This window comes from Ursus americanus, chromosome 17 (genome assembly GCF_024610735.1).
Source record: "Ursus americanus isolate L20-20 chromosome 17, mUrsAme1.1.p, whole genome shotgun sequence".
Lineage (NCBI taxonomy): Eukaryota > Metazoa > Chordata > Mammalia > Carnivora > Ursidae > Ursus > Ursus americanus.
The window spans coordinates 9,541,555-9,559,781 of record NC_142143.1 but is presented as its reverse complement, the minus strand read 5'-3'; the positions used below and the strand labels follow the sequence as shown (position 1 = coordinate 9,559,781).

Below are 18,227 nucleotides of genomic sequence, written 5' to 3'. Positions count from 1 at the left end.
CCCCGACGCCCGCCGGTCCCCACCCCTCCCCGGGCGTCGGCGCCGTTCCGGGGCGGTGACCCGGCCTGCGGCTGCACTTCCCCGTCTTCCTCTCCCTTTTCCCTCTGTGGGCCGGTCTTCTCGAGCGGAGTACTTTCGAGAACCTGGACTAGCTACTCCTTCGTTGACCGTTTTATGTTTGTCTAGCGCGCTATTCACCAGGTGATTTCAAAGAACCTTACTAATGAGGTCGGGCGTAAATTGTCTTGGTTAGTGGGCCCGGCCGCCTCGCACTTCCTTGGGAGCGCAGAGAGTAAGTGCCTCGCCCGGAGTCACATTTCAAGTGGAATGGAGAGTCCTGTTTCAGTGGTGTCGAATTTCGGTGCACTACACACACACACACACACACACACAGACCACTGTCCCCTTGCCCTTAGGCTCCCACCTGGTCTCACGGTGGCTGACACAGAACTTTACTCCCTGGATTTTCTCAAGGTGTTTTGTGTGTCAGGAAGGTAAACACCCAGTTCCGCGTGGGCTTTTTTCCCCTTTATCTATCTCTAGGTCATGTGGAAGGCATCATGTACCCTGGCTGCCCTTCTTTGGGATTTTTGTGCAGAAAATCGAAAAACCAGATTACATAATTCAGGCATTTCTTGAACCTTGCTGCAACACGACTCTCCTAACACCATTACACTCACCAGGGTTACCACTTTAACACACCCTTGAGTGCTTACCTTATGGTTGGGAGTCCTGCCTTAATACAGTCAACTTCTGAATTATCTTACATTTTTGTAATTTGTAAGCCTCCTAAGGGTTGCAGTTGTATTTTCATGACATTAGTTAATGGAGGCTTGCAAGCGCTGTTCATTTATTTGCTAACTATGCCATGAGATAGCTGCTGCTTTTTGTTTTTGTTTGTTTTTTTTTTTTTAGAGGGGACAACCAAAGCTCGGAGTTAATTAACTTCTCTCAGGTCAGGCAGCTAGTATAGTGGATCTGGAATTTGAACCTGAACTCTAACCTGTCTTCGGAAAGAATGTAAAAATGGGAAGGGAATTCCCTTCCCAATATGTAATTTTAGATTTCTCTGTTCAAGGAGCATCTACTCTTCGGAGGGTTTTTTCTGGGCAAGCCCTATAGTGAGAAGGACATGTTTTTTAGTCTACCAGTAGGTGTCAGCACATTCTGAACTTGAGCTCTTTCTGGAAGAGCCCGTTGGTAAAATGGTAAATACCAATTATTATTCTAGAGTACTAAGGCTTGATGTTTGGCTTTTCTGACAAATAAAGATTTTAATGTTTTCAACTACCTCATAGAGGGATATATAGGATAGTGGTGAGCAATTTAGCCAGAAAAGAAAAAAACACATTCGAAGAGCTATTATCACGACCTTTGGAGTTGAACGACTTCTTGTCCCCGATTCCCCACTATGTTTGTGCACCTAAGACTTGATTGTAAAAAAAAAAAGAAAAGAAAAGAAAAAAAAATTGTAGTTGAAAACAGGAGCAAGCAGAGGTTGCCTCGTTTTTGTTTTTGTTTTTTTAGGTGGCTCCCTGAAACTGAAGGCCATTTTGAACCCTGCCTCTAATTGAATCCTGTGTGCCAAACTTTAAATCTTGGTTATGTTACCATCGCAATGGCTGCTCTTTCTTGATTGCTGCCTGCGACGAGTGGCCAAGGCCAGCATTATGCAAGTTTTGGCTAATCCCTCCTTTTATCAAGCTTTTCAGACACTTGAGACAGGGAAAGACACCTAAAATTTGTGCTGATGGTACTGTGGATTGAGACTTTCCACAACTGATGATACTCTGGAAAAATCATCCATAGGAAACTACCCTAACAGACCCTACATCTCAGCTTCGCAGTTTACAAATGTGGTGAGCTACTTTTGGCTTGTATTTTAGCTCGTTGCCTCTTTTTGGCCCTGTAATGGCTCTCTCCGCAGAAGCAGTGAATGGAGAGTTCTCCCTAAGGTCAGCGTTTAATTAATTGCCTCTCTTTGGCTGCTATAGTATTCCAGGCATCGATCCTTCTATTAAAATTGCCCGGAGGTTGCCAGCACTTCGGACCTCGATCTTCCAGGGACTGCCGGGAGGGAGTCACTGAGTTGAAAGGAGGGAGGGGCCTTGTGCAGTTTACTATCCCGGTGGGCGGTGGCCCGAGGCGCGGGACCTATTCGGTGACTAGATTGGGCCTTGCCCCTGTCCATCATCGGAAGGCTCTCCGCGGCGACTGTTTTGCAGTAAGATTTGGAAACTGAACCCTGCCTACGGAAAAGAGGGAGGTGAGGGTAAACGTTGTGTGTATTTCCCCATTCATTGGATGGCTGCTGCGTCAGTCATACTCTGCCCAGTCTCGTTGGCTGGAAGGCTCCAGGCAGGTAGCGTGGATGCGGTGCTGCCCCCTCCCGAGGGGCGAACTAGGCGCGTGACGTCCCAGACATTTGTTGTTGGGGTTTGGACCTCATTAATTATTCATTAGGTGCTTGAAAGGGCTGCAGTGATTGGTGACTGAGAGGCCTGGTCGATTGTTTCTTAGCGAGAGATACGTGTCACCCTCTACGCGGCTGGAGAAGTTTCGCATAAATTATCCGATGAGGGGCAGGGCGGGGCCACGCATAGATTAGGCAAATACGCCGAGGAGGGAGGGGAGGCCGGCTACGAATTAGCCTAAGTTATTAAAGATGGCGGCGGAGCGGAGTCGCTCCCCGATGGACTCGCCGGTCCCGGCCTCTATGTTCGCCCCCGAGCCCAGCTCCCCGGAGGCGGCCAGGGCTGCGGCGGCTGCCGCCCGTCTCCACGGCGGCTTCGACTCCGACTGCAGCGAGGACGGCGAGGCGCTCAACGGCGAGCCGGAGCTGGACCTCACCAGCAAGGTAGGCCCGGGCGCCGGCGGCGGCGCTGAGGAGACCGGGCGGGCGCTGAAGGGACGGGGCGGCGGGCCGAGCCGTCTCCAGGGCGACGGCGACGGCGCCGGTGGGGGCGGGAGGGGCCGAGCCGAGCCTGCCCACCCGCCGGTACGAGAAGCGTCTGGGGCTCCCGGACGAGGGGCGGCCCCCGGGGGCCGCGCACCGCCGTCCTCCCCTGGCGGCGCCTGCCCGGCCTCCCGCCGTCCTGCTCCCGCCGAGATCACAACCCCTCGGCTCCGCCACGTGGAACGGGGGCGCCCGACGCCCGGAGCGCCCCGCGCGGTTGCGGTCCCCGAGCAGTGCCACCTCCCCCGAGACTGAGGGGGTGGTCTTCTCCCTGCACTGGCCACGGCTGCCGAGAGTCGGAGGTGGCTGAGGCAGGGGGAGCGGAGGCGCGGGAGGATCGGGCAACCCCACCGGGGGCAGGAAGGCAGCCGGGGCTCTTCCTGGTGTCGGAATAGGAGACGGAAAGTAGTTGCTCCGTGTCGGAGTGGGCTGAGGATTATCCTTCCCAAACCAAAACTGAAAGATGGGCAGGACCCATAACCTCGCCATTCTGGGAGTGGACGCTCATCTGGTATGAATGGAATAATGAAGGAGCTTTTAAATCGGGGTTTCTGAGCTTGTGAGAAGGTAGGCAGGAGTTAAGGGCTCAGCTTCTGCTTGGCATTGTGAGGATAAAAAAGTAAGTGTACGATGTGACTGGTGTTTTGAAGGCGCTTAAACATCGCTAAAGGAGAAAGAATGCCAACTTGGGAGTCAGACAGGACTGGGTTCCCTTTCCTGCCCTGCCACTTAAAAAGGCGCTGTGACCTTGGGAAAGTTTCTTAACCTCTCGGTTCTCCAGCTCCTTCATTTTTTAAGTACAGATGTGTTGTAAAAATGAGAAATGTATATGACGTTTAAAAACAAAACAAAACAAAAAAACAGGCCCAAGATGGGGGTCATTTGCCCCCTGGACTACAAACCAGTACTTAGTTACAGCTTCACCCTCTCCCAAACTGAAGGTAACCTTGCCTGAAATGATCCTTTCTTTTCTTTCCCTAATAACCTTGTCTCACCCCCTTTCTGCCTATAAAATCTTTGGTTTTGGTACAGTCACTTGGAACTCCTTTCTCCTGGCTCAATAGGATGCTGCCTGATTCATGAATTTAGAGTAAAGCCAATTAGCTCTTGAAATGTACTCGATTGAATTTTGTTTTTCTAACAGACACCTACCTAGTACAGTGCCTGATACTATTAGGCAGTAAATGTTTGAAGTGAACCGAGTAACTGATAATTCCTTGTGCAGATTAAATAGCAGCCTATGGAAGAGAGAACACCAACGCTGCCTCCTACCTGTGGTTGGATAGTTACAGTAAAAAGACATTTTTTGGAGCATTGAAAACATTTGCGACTTTTCACAATCTCTGGTGGCAAAACTGCATGAAACTTGACCCAAACTGGAGAGAACTTCCCTTGCAACCTAGGCAGCCAAATTTCAACTCTTCTCTCTCTCTCTCTAGTCTCAGCTGCCTACTTAGAAACCAGCTATCTGCCTTATTACAGTTTTCCTGTCTGATGTCTCTACTGCCACAATGAGAATGGCCAAGCTCAGAGAGAGGGATGATCAGAGGAAATGTGTGAGGCGATGTGACATGATGCAAAAGACCCAGACAACACCCAGGTTCCAAGTACAAGCCCTAATGAGTCAACTCAGGAAATTGTAAGAAATGCACTCGATTCAAAAGCAGATGAGTTGGATGTCAATTCATGGTCAAGGTGCTGAAGAATCCCGAAAACACAGTGGGAGATTGCAAGGCAGAGTTGCAAAGAGAATAGTACTTTCATTTCCTGACCAACTTATTTAATGTTCTGGGATAGGGAAGTGTTACTTCATCACAGAGCTGGGGAAGTCCTCCTCACTATTTTAAAGTTGAGAAGCTATATGTGTATAAATTTTGATGGTATTGAAAAGGAAAACTGACAGTGTGGAGGGGGAGAAGGGATCTGTTGAATAGATTGATTCCTGAGGAAAAGACTAGAAGCTGTAAGTTTATACACTTGCTACAATTAGCTGTGGAGACCGAAAGTTCTGAGAGCTTTCAAAGGGAGAAACAATTAGCGGACTGTAGTGGCTAGTTGCATCCAAGAAGGTTTTTCTAGGAATGATTGGGCGAAGGAAACTGATTACCACTTATCAAGCTGTGGACTAGATGCTTTGTGTGTTATTTTACTTGGTCTGCATAGTGTGTTTAGGACGCAGGTAGTATAATCTCTATTTGTAGATTGAAAAACTGAGACGCAGAGAGGTTAAGTTCTTTGTCCAAGGTCACACACAAGTAGTCAGAGGATGGAATCTGACGTACCTATTGGTAAATGGCCTCCCCAAATAAGTAGTTCATATTTTAATGTTATTGGCAGAAATTTGCAAAATAATGGTGCCAGTACTCATCTTAGCGGTAATGGTGTTTTGTTGACGAAGATGAGTCTTGCAGCAGTTTTAACTGCCGATTCCTAAATAATCAAGTTAGCCAAGGCAAGAGGGAACAGAATTCTTTTGTTACTGTAATAACCATTGGCCTAGTGGGGAGGGCATGGCAGTGTATGAGATCTCTGTCCTGTGAACTGCGCATTGCCGGTGGAAGACTTTGACATGTAGGTAATAAAGCACTGCTCATCGGTTTCTGCCCACAGTCCAGATTCTCAGTCATTGTGGGTCCTGCTCCTCCTGTTAAACAGCAGGAAGCAGGCTTCTCACACCGTCTTTTCTGTGGGTTGTGGTTCAGACATACTCATTTTAGTACACCATATAACTCAACTCATAGAAGGCTTAGGCTCAAAGTCTATTTCAGGAGAGGCAGAGAGGGCATGAGGGGGCTGCATAGCTATTTTAGATCAGGGTGCTGTGGGGTTCGGTCAGGGTCTTTGGTCAGGCTATTGATCGACTTTGGCTGTGGTGCTCTTCTAGTAAGTGTGGTCTTAAGGCTGTTGGTTTCTCTTCTAGCTGGTTCTAGTGAGCCCTACATCAGAGCAGTATGACAGCCTACTTCGGCAGATGTGGGAGAGGATGGACGAGGGATGCGGAGAGACCATATATGTCATTGGGCAGGGATCAGGTGAGCATAGTTTTCCTTTCGCTTTATTTTTAAATTACTTAGAGCACATTTTCCCTCTTTGATTGACTTCCTGTTCGTGTGTCTCAGTTGCAGTGATTCTTTAGTGTCTGCAGAACTGTTCAGGAGGATATTAAAGTACAAAATGATAATGCTGATTCCCGCCTTAGTGGCCATAGTATGCTCGACTTCAAAGATTCACTTTCCAGGCGGTTTTACAGATGCTTCTTTTCTACCTCCAGTACTCTCAATTTGCATAATGGGAAAGCACAAAGCAAGGAAACTTCTTATCTCAGGTAATAGAGCAAGTCACAGTTAGGTCTACAATTAAGCCTTCCTTGGGCAGCTCTAGGTCTTCCCTCTCCAGGCCCTGTTTATAGATCCCCTTGCTACTTATTGCCTGCTTCGCAGAGAACCTTTGTGATTCTTCTTGACGTCTGCAAGAAAGGGACACCCAGAATTCCTCTCTTCAGCAAGGCTACCTTGCTTCAGACCACAGTGACCATTCAGTGTGGATAGTTGTGTTAACAGAAGTCCTCTTTTTCTCTCTACAAGATCCTGTCAGACATGTAGCCTTGTTACCATTCTGGAAGGTGCCGATTAATGTCCTCCAGCCTCCTTATTCCATTGTCGTGGGGCCCACTGTTTTAGAGGAAGGCTGTCCTCATTGCAGATTGTATCTTGGGCTTTTTTTTTTTTTTTTTTTTTGGGTTTTGGGTTTTGGGGTTTTTTTTGTTTGTTTGGTTTTTGTTTTTTGTTTTTGGTTGTTCCTAGTTTATAACCTCGATAGAAGGCCTGTTTGCCCTTACTTCATTGTGACATTATTGACATTATCTTTGCTGAAATGGCAGCTGGGCTTGTTAACAGTTATGAATTTAGCTCGTACCAGAACTTGCCTCTGTCATCTTTGCAGGAAGCCTTGGTGGGCCTTGATGCATCATTAAAGGAACAGGTCTTTGCTGAATGTAGGCTTTGTAAATGGAGGTAGTAATTCCTTTTAGTCTAAGATGGAGAAAATCTCAAAATCATTCTTTAACTATTTGACAGATATCTATTAAGTATCTTCTAAGGGCTTGATACTGTTGCAAAGTACTTTTGGATACTTATAATCTGGTCTCTGTCCCAGAAAGAAAGATGACATATACATAGATAATTTCAGTAGAAAATAATATTTGGGGGGCGCCTGGGTAGCGCAGTCGTTAAAGCGTCTGCCTTCGGCTCAGGGTGTGATCCCGGCGTTCCGGGATCGAGTCCCACGTCGGGCTCCTCCGCTGGGAGCCTGCTTCTTCCTCTCACTCGCCTGCTGTGTTCCCTCTCTCACTGGCTGTCTCTCTGTCACATAAATAAATAAAATCTTAAAAAAAATAATAATAATAATATTTGGAAATGCTGCAAGACTGACACATGGAAGAGGGGTTTGATCTCCAAATACTGCTGTGCCTTCCTTTGAAATGTCTCCTATCTATTCCTTCCATTCCATCCTTGCTGCCACCTTCCCGTTTTGGGTCTTATCACTTTAAAGAAAGCATGGTTAGAGAGATAGGCAGACGGAGAGGTTGCCTGTGAAGAAAGGGAGGAAATTGGTCAGCATTGTCAAGTGCTAAAGACAGCAAGGAGAGTCAGGTTCAGAAAAAGCCATTCTATTTGGTGACTAGGGGGTTGTTGGTAGCCTTTTGAAAGCTTTTGTTCAGGTGCACATCTGGCCTGCTGTAATAGGATGAACCGCTCCAAGGCCACTTCATGCTTGTAGAATTGAAGAAACCACATCTAGATCAATTTTGACAAGTGTTGGGACTGTTCTTTGATGATCTTCTTAAGACCCCACCCTTTCCCCCTTATTCTTTAGTGTGAACTCTTAGTGAATGTTACCATGCCTTGACAACTCACAACTGATTAACCGTCCAATGGCAGAACGTAGTAAGATGTCAGATAGACATTATCACATCTCCTGTACACCCAAGCATTATCTTTGCATCTACCAATTGGACGCTATTACATTCACAGTGACTCCTTCCTGCTGGAATTCTTTAGAGGGAGAAAAAGATCATAACTAGTTAAACAAGTTGAACATCAGAGGACTAAACCACGTGCAAGGCCCCCAGGGGTCAGCTTCATTACTGACTTCCTGTGTTGCTTGGTGCTTCACCTCTGTTTGTCACTTCCTTCATCTGTAAAATGGGGATAATGGCATACTTCCACACCCTACATCAGAGAGATTTTGTATGGATAAATTAGGTATTAAAAAATTCTAAGCAGAGTAACATGCTCTTTAAGTGTACATTCCTAATTTTAAAAGGAGGCATTTTGGCCTGATAGTTAAGGGTCTGGAGCCTGGTAGGTCTGCAGTTGCCTGTTGGGCTTTTCCTTGTCTTAAAATGGGGTTAATAATAGAATCTATCCCATGGTGTCATGGTGAAGATTAATACTTGACATATAGTAAGCATTATATAAATGTTACCTAGTATTAGTAATTGCAGTAATAATTTTGTAAGGATTCCAGGTTATAGTTGATTTACCATGAGATTTCTTTGAAGAACTACTTTGTTCATTTTTCATATTAAGTCATGGCTTACAAGAATCAGCTACTGTGTTAAAATTTTCAGGGAACATAGAAGAAGTGTTAGGTCTTTGTGGGGGCATCAGGAAGGGCTTCAAAGAGGAGGTGCCCCTTGAATTGATACTAAAGGGTGAATGGGAGTTTTCCAGGTAAATGGAGGCAGTAGTGAGTGAGCAAAGAAAGCCACATGCACAAAGACACAGAGTCATTCGTGATTGTGGAATATTCGGTGGACCAAAAGTGAGTCTGTTAAGAATTCATTTATCTTAGAGAGTGTGCTCCTGTGGGGGTGGGTTCAGTGGAAGGGGGAGAGAGAATCTCAAGCAGACTCCCTGCTGAGTGCAGAGCCCAACGCGGGGTTCAGTCTCACGACCTCGAGATCATGACCGGCGCTGAAATCAATAGTTGGATGTTTAACCGACTGAGCTACCCCAGGTGCCCCGAAAAGTGATTCTGTAAAGTGGGAGTATAGAATGTGAGGTTGGGAGTGTTAAGAGGGTAGGCTGGACAGGTCAGTGAGCCCCGATCTCAATGGTTTTTGAATACCATATCAAAGAGTTAAGACTTTTATCCTAAAAGCATGTTGAGCAGGAGAGTATGTACAGAAAAGGTAAGTCAGATGGCAGGACAGAAATCTGATTAGGTTTGGACATGGCTGAATATGTGGCTTTAGGTAATTGGACCTCTGCGGCTTTTCCCCTTGACCTTTGTCTCCACTCCTACAGAGTGAGGAATGCAGTGCACGCTGGAGAAGGGTAATATGACTGGGAGCATTTTCTGGGAGCTCTAGATAGACAAGGGAACGCTCGTGATTGCCCCCTGGTGTGGACTAGGGCCTGAAAGGATTTTGTTGTACCAGAAACAGGGAAGGTTGGATAGAATTTGGGGGTCTGGCAAGAATGGCAAGGTGAGCAGACTTTCTATTAGGAACACTTTCAACAAGCCCTCCTCTAACGTAGAAGATTTCCAGAGCTCAGTTGGCCATGTGTTTGGAAGCTCCTCAGCCCAACTGCTCCCTCTTTGTTCATTTGTTTTGCATTTTGCAAACATTAGAGGACTTGATGGAGGAAAAGCACCCTCATGGGGCATCCGGGGAATGTTTGAGATATACCCTGTCCTCAAGATGCCTATGTCTAGTAGGGGAATACCTGCATACAAAACTTGTTCCACAAGTGTGTGGTGCACTGATGGCTTGCTAGGACAGGAAATACATAAGCAAAGGTATAGAACTGAAGAAGTGCAGGGAACATGGGCCACTTGCATTGGCACGAAACTGAGGAGGGTGTGGGGGATAAATGGGGGAGGCCTTTAAGGAATTGGAACTGGATGCTTCTGGGCTGGGGGAGCCATTCCTGGGCTTTGAGTTAGAAGTGAAAACGTCAGAACTGTGCCTGGATTAGGAGCTTAAGGTTGTGTGTATGTAATGGGCTGCAGCGAATAGAGCCCGGGTATGCTAAGTACCAGCTTGGGGTCTTGCAGTGATTGAGGTAGAACAGGGCCTGAATCAGGCTGGTGGCACTGGATTGGCAACAAGAGAGCAGGTACAAGGACAGAAGAGCGAGGCCTAAAGCTAGAATCAGCAAGACTGGAGGGGTGAGTGTTGAGCTTGGGTGACTGGGGAGGTGGTGGTGTCATCAGAAGTAAGGAAGGCAAGGGAGGAACTAGTCGGGCACAAAGGGGAACCCTTGCCAGAGGAAAAGGCTCTAGGTTTGGAATCAGAAGACCCAAGCTCACACTCTGGGTTCTCTTTATCCCACTGGTAAATGGGCGCAGTAATGCTTACACCTTAGGATTGCAGGGAGGTCTAAAATGCTTTGTTAGTGGTGTTAGTTTTTGTACTGTTTAAAGGGGGGGGGGGTGGAGTAGTTGAGTTTAGATGCCAGGCTTCTAAGAGTTCTCATCCAGGCAATTGGAAATTCAGTCTAGAGCTCTGCAAAGAGGACAGTGCTAGAAATGAATGTTTCTGCAGTTTACAAAGCTACAGTTTGAGCCATAGAATGAGATGGCCAAGGGAAATGTTTAGAGAAAAGGGCCACTGACTTACTACTGGGAAAGACTGGCATTTAGGGGACAGGAGCAGGAAGAACCAGCAGAGGAAACAGAGAAGAAGGAACCAGAGGGTAGAGAGGTGAAGCAGGAGAGTTCAGGCAATAGGCAAGCAGAGTGGGAGGGAGGTGCTTCAAGAAGCACAGGTAGGATAACCAGCGGTGTCAAATGCTGTAGGGGTCAAGAAAAGGGCATTAGATGAGTGGTTGAAGTCCATGAATGCCTTAAAAATGAGTTTCTTCTACAGTCATCAGAAATACAGTCAGCAGGTGCAATCACTTTTTTAAGATGCTTGATGGTGAAAAGGAGGAACAGGGGAGATGGTAGCTTAGTAAGTAAGCAGGGGCACGGGGGGCGGTTTCCTTTTTGTAGTATAAGAATGAGCTCGTTTGTAAGAGGAAGCAAGGAAGGAGGGAAGAGAAGGTGAGAAAAGGTACTGCAAGGTCTTGGGAGGCAGTAAAAGAGAAGAGAGGTTGGGCGCATGCTGGGGGATCAGCCTAGGGAAGGAGCAGAGGTATTCTGTGAGACCCAGAGACTGGAGGAAAAGCTGAGGGAAGAGTTGTGGGAATTGCATGACACCAGGTGGAAGGCACCTTGCAGGGATTGCTTTACAGTAAGCACTCAAGTGATTGGTTGACTGGTCCATTGCCTTTCCTTTGGACACCCTTCCTCATCCTGAGCTCAGACTCAGTTGTTTTCAGCTACTTGCTGGATATTTCACCTGAGCCACCTCAGTTAAAAAAAAGCTATCCCTAAAATCATTCTTAAATTCTCTCCCCATTTTCCTTTGACTCCTGTCCTCATTATCTCTTGCCTGGATTATTAGAATTATTTCCTAACTGGGCTCCCCTTTCTGGTCTCTCGCTTGCCAGTGCACAGTTTATATTGCTGCTCAAGACCTCTTTCTAACCCACAGCGATCTGATCGTGTTACTCCCCTGCCTAAACCCCCAAGGCTTCCCACTGCCTGGTGCATACTGTGTTTTGCAGCTCTCTGATGTCTCTGCTTAACGGCTCCCACCTCTTGTGTGGTCTCTCACCACTTGACATCCTGCTCCCCAACACACCGAGCTGCTTACTGGTCCCTGAATGTGCCATGACCTGCCATGCTTCGTGCTTTGTTCCTGTGCCTAGGATGTTTTTATTCCTTTCTCTGTAGGTTCATTTTCCACACTTGGAGACCCAGCTTGGAGTCAACACCCTGCAAAGCTGTCCTTAGCTTCCCCAGGCAATGCCAGTAGCTCACGCTTTACATTCTTTCTGTACAGTTCTCTAGTAAAGCCCTCACATTGTATTACAATTAATTAATTTTCTGTCTCTCCCGCTGGGCTGTGAGCTCACCAAGGGCACCTGTATTTCCAGTACCCAGCATGAGGCTTGGCATAAAACCTTGGAGAGTCTTAGTGATTACTGTTGAATGAATTAATGAATACCCTGCTTAAAGGGGAAGCCGATGGCACTATTATTTATTAACTCTGTGTGTGCCCAAGTTTTTGAAAAGTGTCAGGTAGAGAGAGCCATGTTCTTCTCCAGTGCCTGGGGTGGGGCCTTTCGTAGGGGTGGTTGACCGGCTGGCTTGTTGGCAGGCTGATGTCTGGGCTCTCTTGTCACCAGATGGGACTGAGTATGGACTGAGTGAAGCTGACATGGAGGCCTCCTATGCTACAGTGAAGAGCATGGCGGAACAGATAGAGGCTGATGTCATCCTCCTGCGGGAACGTCAAGAAGCTGGGGGCCGTGTGCGTGATTACCTGGTTCGGAAACGAGTAGGAGACAATGACTTCCTGGAGGTCAGGTGAGGAGGCCTCAGAACAGTTCAGGGGTTCTCTGCAGTAGGACCTGTGGTCTAGGGCTTCGCAGAGAGTGGTGATTGAGCCTTTGGCTCCTGCCACGTCAGCTTCACTCCTTCCCCTTCTGAGGCATGGAAGGAGCGTCCAGAGACATGATAGCTCCATTTTCTATTTCTGTAGTTTGCCATCCTTAAATATTTCCATGTGGTAAGAGTGGGAGGCTAGCCATACATTTGTGGCCATTATGTGGGCTACACTTTCTTACCTATCAGCCTGTGAGGCTAAAAACCAGAGTCTTGGGGCGCCTGGGTGGCGCAGCGGTTAAGCGTCCGCCTTCGGCTCAGGGCGTGATCCTGGCGTTCTGGGATCGAGCCTGGGATCGAGCCCCACGTCAGGCTCCTCCGCTATGAGCCTGCTTCTTCCTCTCCCACTCCCCCTGCTTGTGTTCCCTCTCTCGCTGGCTGTCTCTATCTCTGTCAAATAAATAAATAAAATCTTAAAAAAAATAAATAAATAAAAAATAAAAACCAGAGTCTTGGAGGAGAGCATTTTGTGCCTCTCTCAGCTGTTGGGCTTCTGTCTGGCAGCTTTGAGGAGGCTTGTGGAAGTTAAGAGAGAAAGCCATCGTGACAGGAGCCTAGGTCCTCCTGAATAATTCTTTCTACCCTGGGTGTACCTCCAGTGTCATTCCCAGTGTGCTCAGCCATGAATGGGAGGAACAGTGGGCTAGAGAGGCTCAGGGGCAAGTCTGTCCTTACAGATCCAGTTACTCAGATTCACTTGGCTCCCTCGCTGACTCTCACAGGATGTTTGGGTTCATGTACACACAGGGTAGCAGTAGTAGGCAACGTGGATGCTGGCAAAAGCACGCTCCTGGGGGTCCTGACACATGGGGAACTGGACAATGGCCGAGGCTTTGCCCGCCAGAAGCTCTTCCGCCACAAACACGAGATTGAATCTGGTCGCACCAGCAGCGTGGGCAACGACATTCTGGGCTTTGACAGTGAAGGCAATGTGGTGAACAAGCCAGATAGCCATGGTGGCAGCCTGGAATGGACAAAGATTTGTGAGAAATCCACTAAGGTGATTACCTTCATCGACCTGGCTGGCCATGAGAAGTACCTGAAGACCACTGTCTTTGGCATGACTGGTCATTTGCCTGACTTCTGCATGCTCATGGTAAGTGTGAGGCGCTCCTGAGGACGGGAGGCTTCAGCTGGGCTGTTTGGGGGGTGCTTATGCGCAAGTATTAGAAATTGTTCTGCGACAGAGGCCTGTTGGTTTGGGTCTTTGACACTGGGTAAGGATGACAGATTTTACAGGGATGCCTAGTCCTCTGAGCACTGTGACCTTCTGAAGGGCTGTACCTTGATCTCTCTCCCTCTGGTGCCATTTGCGGCCCTCTTTTATTTTTCAGAGAGGCACAGAGGAGGGTTTCTCCTAGGGTTTACTTACTACCTTCAGAAATGTGTCTCCTGGGGTTGGGCTTCTCTGCTGAGGTGACACCAGGTGGCACCCCCAGAGAAGGGGAGGCCTGGGAAGAAGTGGAGGAGAGCACAGGCAGCAGTCAAGAGGTGCCTGGGAGGTGGCCTCTTGCAAAGCCTGGGAGGAGTGTCACCCAGTCCGAGGGACTTGTGGAGAGGCCGTGTGCCTGGCACCGTGCTGGACCGGAAGATACAGCAGTTGAGTCTAGTGAGAGCAGCTCACCCTGTAGCTCACCTGAGAAGGCAGGTGAGCATTCTGTGTTGGCTCATGTTGCAAAGCTTCCTTTTGGGTCCCACTGATCTCTGGACAGAGAGTGGGAGTCTGTGGGGCCCACAGCCTTGCCCATAGCTTCACAGCTTTCACAGAGAGCACAAGTGAGCAAGTTTTCCTTTGGCAAATCCTTCTCCAAGCCCTTCCCCGTTTCCCAGTTTCTCCAGCTGCCTGTATTAATAAGTGTAGTAAACACAGGCATCTGTTGAGAGCATAACTGATCAAGTTGCCCCACAAACACAGGTTCTCAGGCGAATTCTCCCCAAACTGAAGGGTAAAGAGGCAGAGCATATGTGTGAACACTTGTCGGCTCTCTGCCGAAGGTTCTTGAGATCTCAGCATGATTTCATTGCCCATATCCTTAAACATTTCAGGGGGCCACCCCCAACTTGACGGGGCTAAGAAAAGCTGTTCTACAAGAAGGGATTTGAGAGGAGGAGCCCTAGGGCGTATTAGGGGGAGTTGTCGGGTTTATATTAAGAAAGGTATAAAACCAGTCTAAAATGAGCATTTGTCCAACTAAGCTATAGTGAGCAAGGCCGATTAAAGGAAATACCTTCACCCTAGATGAAATGTTATGTATTATCTCACTTTAGGCTATAATCCAAATACTAAAAATTTTCTGTAGAAAACACTGAAATCATTATTGCCCCATGACAATTTCCGGGGGGGGGGGGGAACCTTTATACAGACAACAGAGTGAGAGAGCATTTTCTTATCCCAGTTGGGAAGAACAAAAGCAAGTCTGGGTTGGATAGGAAAGGTGGTTTGAAGAAATGAGAAGAATTAGAAGGCAGAGAGAGGAGGTATCTTGGTGTGGGCAGAAGGGAACATGCAGGGGACATTGGTGTTGGGGGGATAGCGGCTCACCTGTGACCTGGGATCAAATGAGAACATGAAAACCTTCTGGAACGTATTAAACTATATAAATGTGTCGTGGCAACTTTTGTTATGTTTTTGTAAGTAACGCGTGCATGTGGTACAAAAACAAGATATCAAAGGGCTTACAGTGAAAAGTTTCCCTTCCTCCTCTGTCCAGTTTCCTCTCAGGGGCAACCAGTATTTCCAGTTTCTTAGGTATTCTCCAGAGAGATTTTGTAATCATACCAGCAACTGTGGATACATTCTCTCCCTCCAGTTTCAAAACAGTCAGAAAAGTTGTAAGAATAGTAAGGTGAATCTCATAGACCCACCATTCAGATTCAACAATCATTAACATTTGCTCTGTTTATCTTTAGATGTCATGGGATACGTATGTGTATTTTTGTTGTTGTTTTGGCTGAATCATTTGAAAGTAGATTATAGGCATTGTTACTCTTGACCCCCAAATCCTTCAGCACACAGCTCCTAAAACTAAGAACTGTCTCCTGCTATTACAGCAGCGGGAAGATGAACAAGAGTTCCCTAATATCTAGGCTGGAAGTGTTTAGAGGATCTCAGATGTTCCCCAAATTTCTTCCAGCTCTTACAGCTGCTTCTTTCAAACAACGATCCGTTCTACACCCTTTTAACGGCAGCGTACTGTATACACATTGCTTTTTTTCCTCTCTTAAAAACATACCTTAGGGATTATCCCATGTCGGTAGAGAAGAGTTTCCTCTTTCTTGTCCATAGGACATTTGGTACATTTCGTGCGGCACACTTGTACATGCGTGCTCCTTTATTTAGCCAACCTTTATGGTGACGTTTTAAAACATTTATTGTTACGGGAAGGAATAGTTAACAGTAATAAGAGCTGCCATTTCTTGAACACCTAATTCATGCCAGTTGTGTACGGGATTTTTGACATACATTATGACACTTAAACCTCAAGAGACCCTCTAAAGGAGGGGATGTTATTATCTCTCCATGTTATAGACAGGAAATTGGGGGCCAGTGATGTTAGACAGAATCTACCTTCACGACGCTAGATGGTTGTTTCTCCTGACTGTCTGGCTTTATTGTTTCCAAGTCTCTTCAGATTTTGACAGCCCACATCATTAAATCAGAGGTTAAAGCCGTCTGTGCCCAGCCCCGCTTTCATCTACAGCTCTTTTGTTTCTGGCCTAAGACTTCCACCCCATGTGTCCCTGTTCTAATGCGGGCGTCAGATGAGAGCTCTCTCCTAACCCAGCCTTCTTTGAGCTCCTGTGACCACCCAGCAGCAACTTCTGTCTCCCTTGGCCTGACCTTTCTTTCTGTGTTGGGGCAGGTGGGCAGCAATGCTGGCATCGTGGGGATGACCAAGGAACATCTGGGCTTAGCATTGGCACTCAATGTGCCTGTCTTTGTGGTGGTCACCAAGATTGACATGTGTCCTGCCAACATCCTGCAAGGTAAGTGAAGCCTGTGGCTAGTAGCAGTCTCTCTGTTTGGGGCTGTCACCCATTGTGGCTCCTTGGTGGTGCTGCCAGGGCTTCAGCCCAGAATCTTCTGCTTTTTTGTCTTGTGCTCAGACCTTGGTCTGAATTTCCATCAAGCCAGAATCTTCTGCTTCTTCCTTTGTTCAGCTCTTGGTCTAAGCACACCCTAGAATTATCCCCTGCTCTTCATTCCTTCTGGTTCTAAATATAGGATCCTTGAGATTCCTAGTCTGGCACCTCTTTTCAGATGGCTGCAGGGCAGGGGGTTGGGTTTTACCATCTGAACAGGATACGTATGGAGGCATCTGGACAGGGGGTCTGATTGCCTTCTACCACCAAGGGTTTCAGAACAGCCTCACATTTCTCCCTCACTGCTGCAGATGGTAGAAGAAGAGAAGTGGAGAGGTGTCCTTTTGGAATGCCTCATAAGGGCTTCTGCAGATGTGTAAATGTCACAGAGATCCTTTGTCAGATGAATTTTTATCCTGGAAGCAGAGCATTCTGAGAGCATTGCCTTTCCCATGGACCCCGCAGTCACTTACTTACAGGATTTGGGTCTTCTAGAGACTCTGGAGAAATCCGACAGGTTTCAGACTTGTAACCTTACCAGACAGGCTTTATCTGTGTTCCTTCTACTCTAGTAAGCACATACCCACCCCAAGTTTTGATCCTCCTTTTGCTTCTCCAGGCATGGCATTTAACACTGGTCTGTCTGTCTCCTGCTTCTCTCAGTAAGGAGTGGACCAGTCTTGCCCTGGAAGCCTGGCCAGAGAGAAAGCTCTGTCCCCCTAATTGTGTTCCATTTCAACCTTTAAGAAACTTTGAAGCTGTTACAGCGCCTGCTGAAGTCTCCAGGCTGCCGGAAGATCCCTGTGTTGGTACAGAGCAAGGATGATGTGATCGTTACAGCCTCCAACTTCAGCTCTGAGAGGTAATGGGGTAGGGAGCACTCACTGTTGAGCAGGCGCAGAGGTTAGATGGAATAGAAAATTCTGGTCTCCGTACAAGTTCTTCTAGGCCAGCAGTGTTGCCCTGGAGCTATATCAGGCAACCCAGATTCTGAGGTGCTGGCCTTGCTGAGGTTGGAATCCCAGCTGAGGCTTCAGTGTCCTTGCCTGTGAAATGGGAATAATATTCCCTTCCCCACAGTGTCCTCGTAAGTGTTAGAAACCATGTATGTACAGCACAGCACTGTGGCTGACTGCTGTGTGATATATACACAGCCTTTTTTTTTTTTTATAACTATTTAGTAAGTTTTTATACTGTTGTCTCTCAAAAACTCTCTAATCACAGATTAGCATTTTTCATTTATTTGTTCATGTATCCTTTGCTTCCATAAATATTGGATGTTCTGTACCAGGCTCTTCATCTAGGCAGTGAGGATTCAGAATTGACTCAGGTATAATTCTTGTCCTCAAGGTGGTCACCTCCTTGGTCAGAGATACTCTCTTGATAATAGTGAACTTTGTTAAATTTGCTCCTTTTCCCAGAGTCTTGGGGCTGCTTAGGAGCCATCTCCTCATGGCTAGTCGGTATACAGCACCCAGAGCAGGCTGGCATTTTGGCTTGTGGCTGTGTCCTGATGCTGCCTTCAGTACCGTGAGGCGGCCAGCAGAGGGGGTACATTTCAGACGCCCCTGTTTCCATTCATTCCTCATGCCTGTTCTGTGCAGGTGCTACTCTGGGAGCAATGGGGAATATATAATTCCTGATCTTGAAGAGTATGATTAACCCTAGATAGGTGACATAGAGG

The 18,227-nt window shown here is 47.3% G+C and overlaps 1 protein-coding gene across 1 annotated transcript in view; it reads left to right on the top strand.

The window, feature by feature from the left end:
• Window positions 1-2,501: 2,501 nt before the first annotated feature.
• Window positions 2,502-18,227, top strand: part of GTPBP1 (GTP binding protein 1) — a 26,545-nt gene continuing 10,819 nt past the window's right edge. Inside the window, exons 1-6 of the mRNA XM_045779445.2 lie at window positions 2,502-2,857; window positions 5,877-5,988; window positions 12,202-12,382; window positions 13,208-13,556; window positions 16,324-16,447; window positions 17,291-17,405. Of these exons, the coding sequence (XP_045635401.1) occupies window positions 2,666-2,857; window positions 5,877-5,988; window positions 12,202-12,382; window positions 13,208-13,556; window positions 16,324-16,447; window positions 17,291-17,405 (1,073 nt within the window). The 5' untranslated portion in view covers window positions 2,502-2,665. The remainder of the gene's footprint in view (window positions 2,858-5,876; window positions 5,989-12,201; window positions 12,383-13,207; window positions 13,557-16,323; window positions 16,448-17,290; window positions 17,406-18,227) is intronic.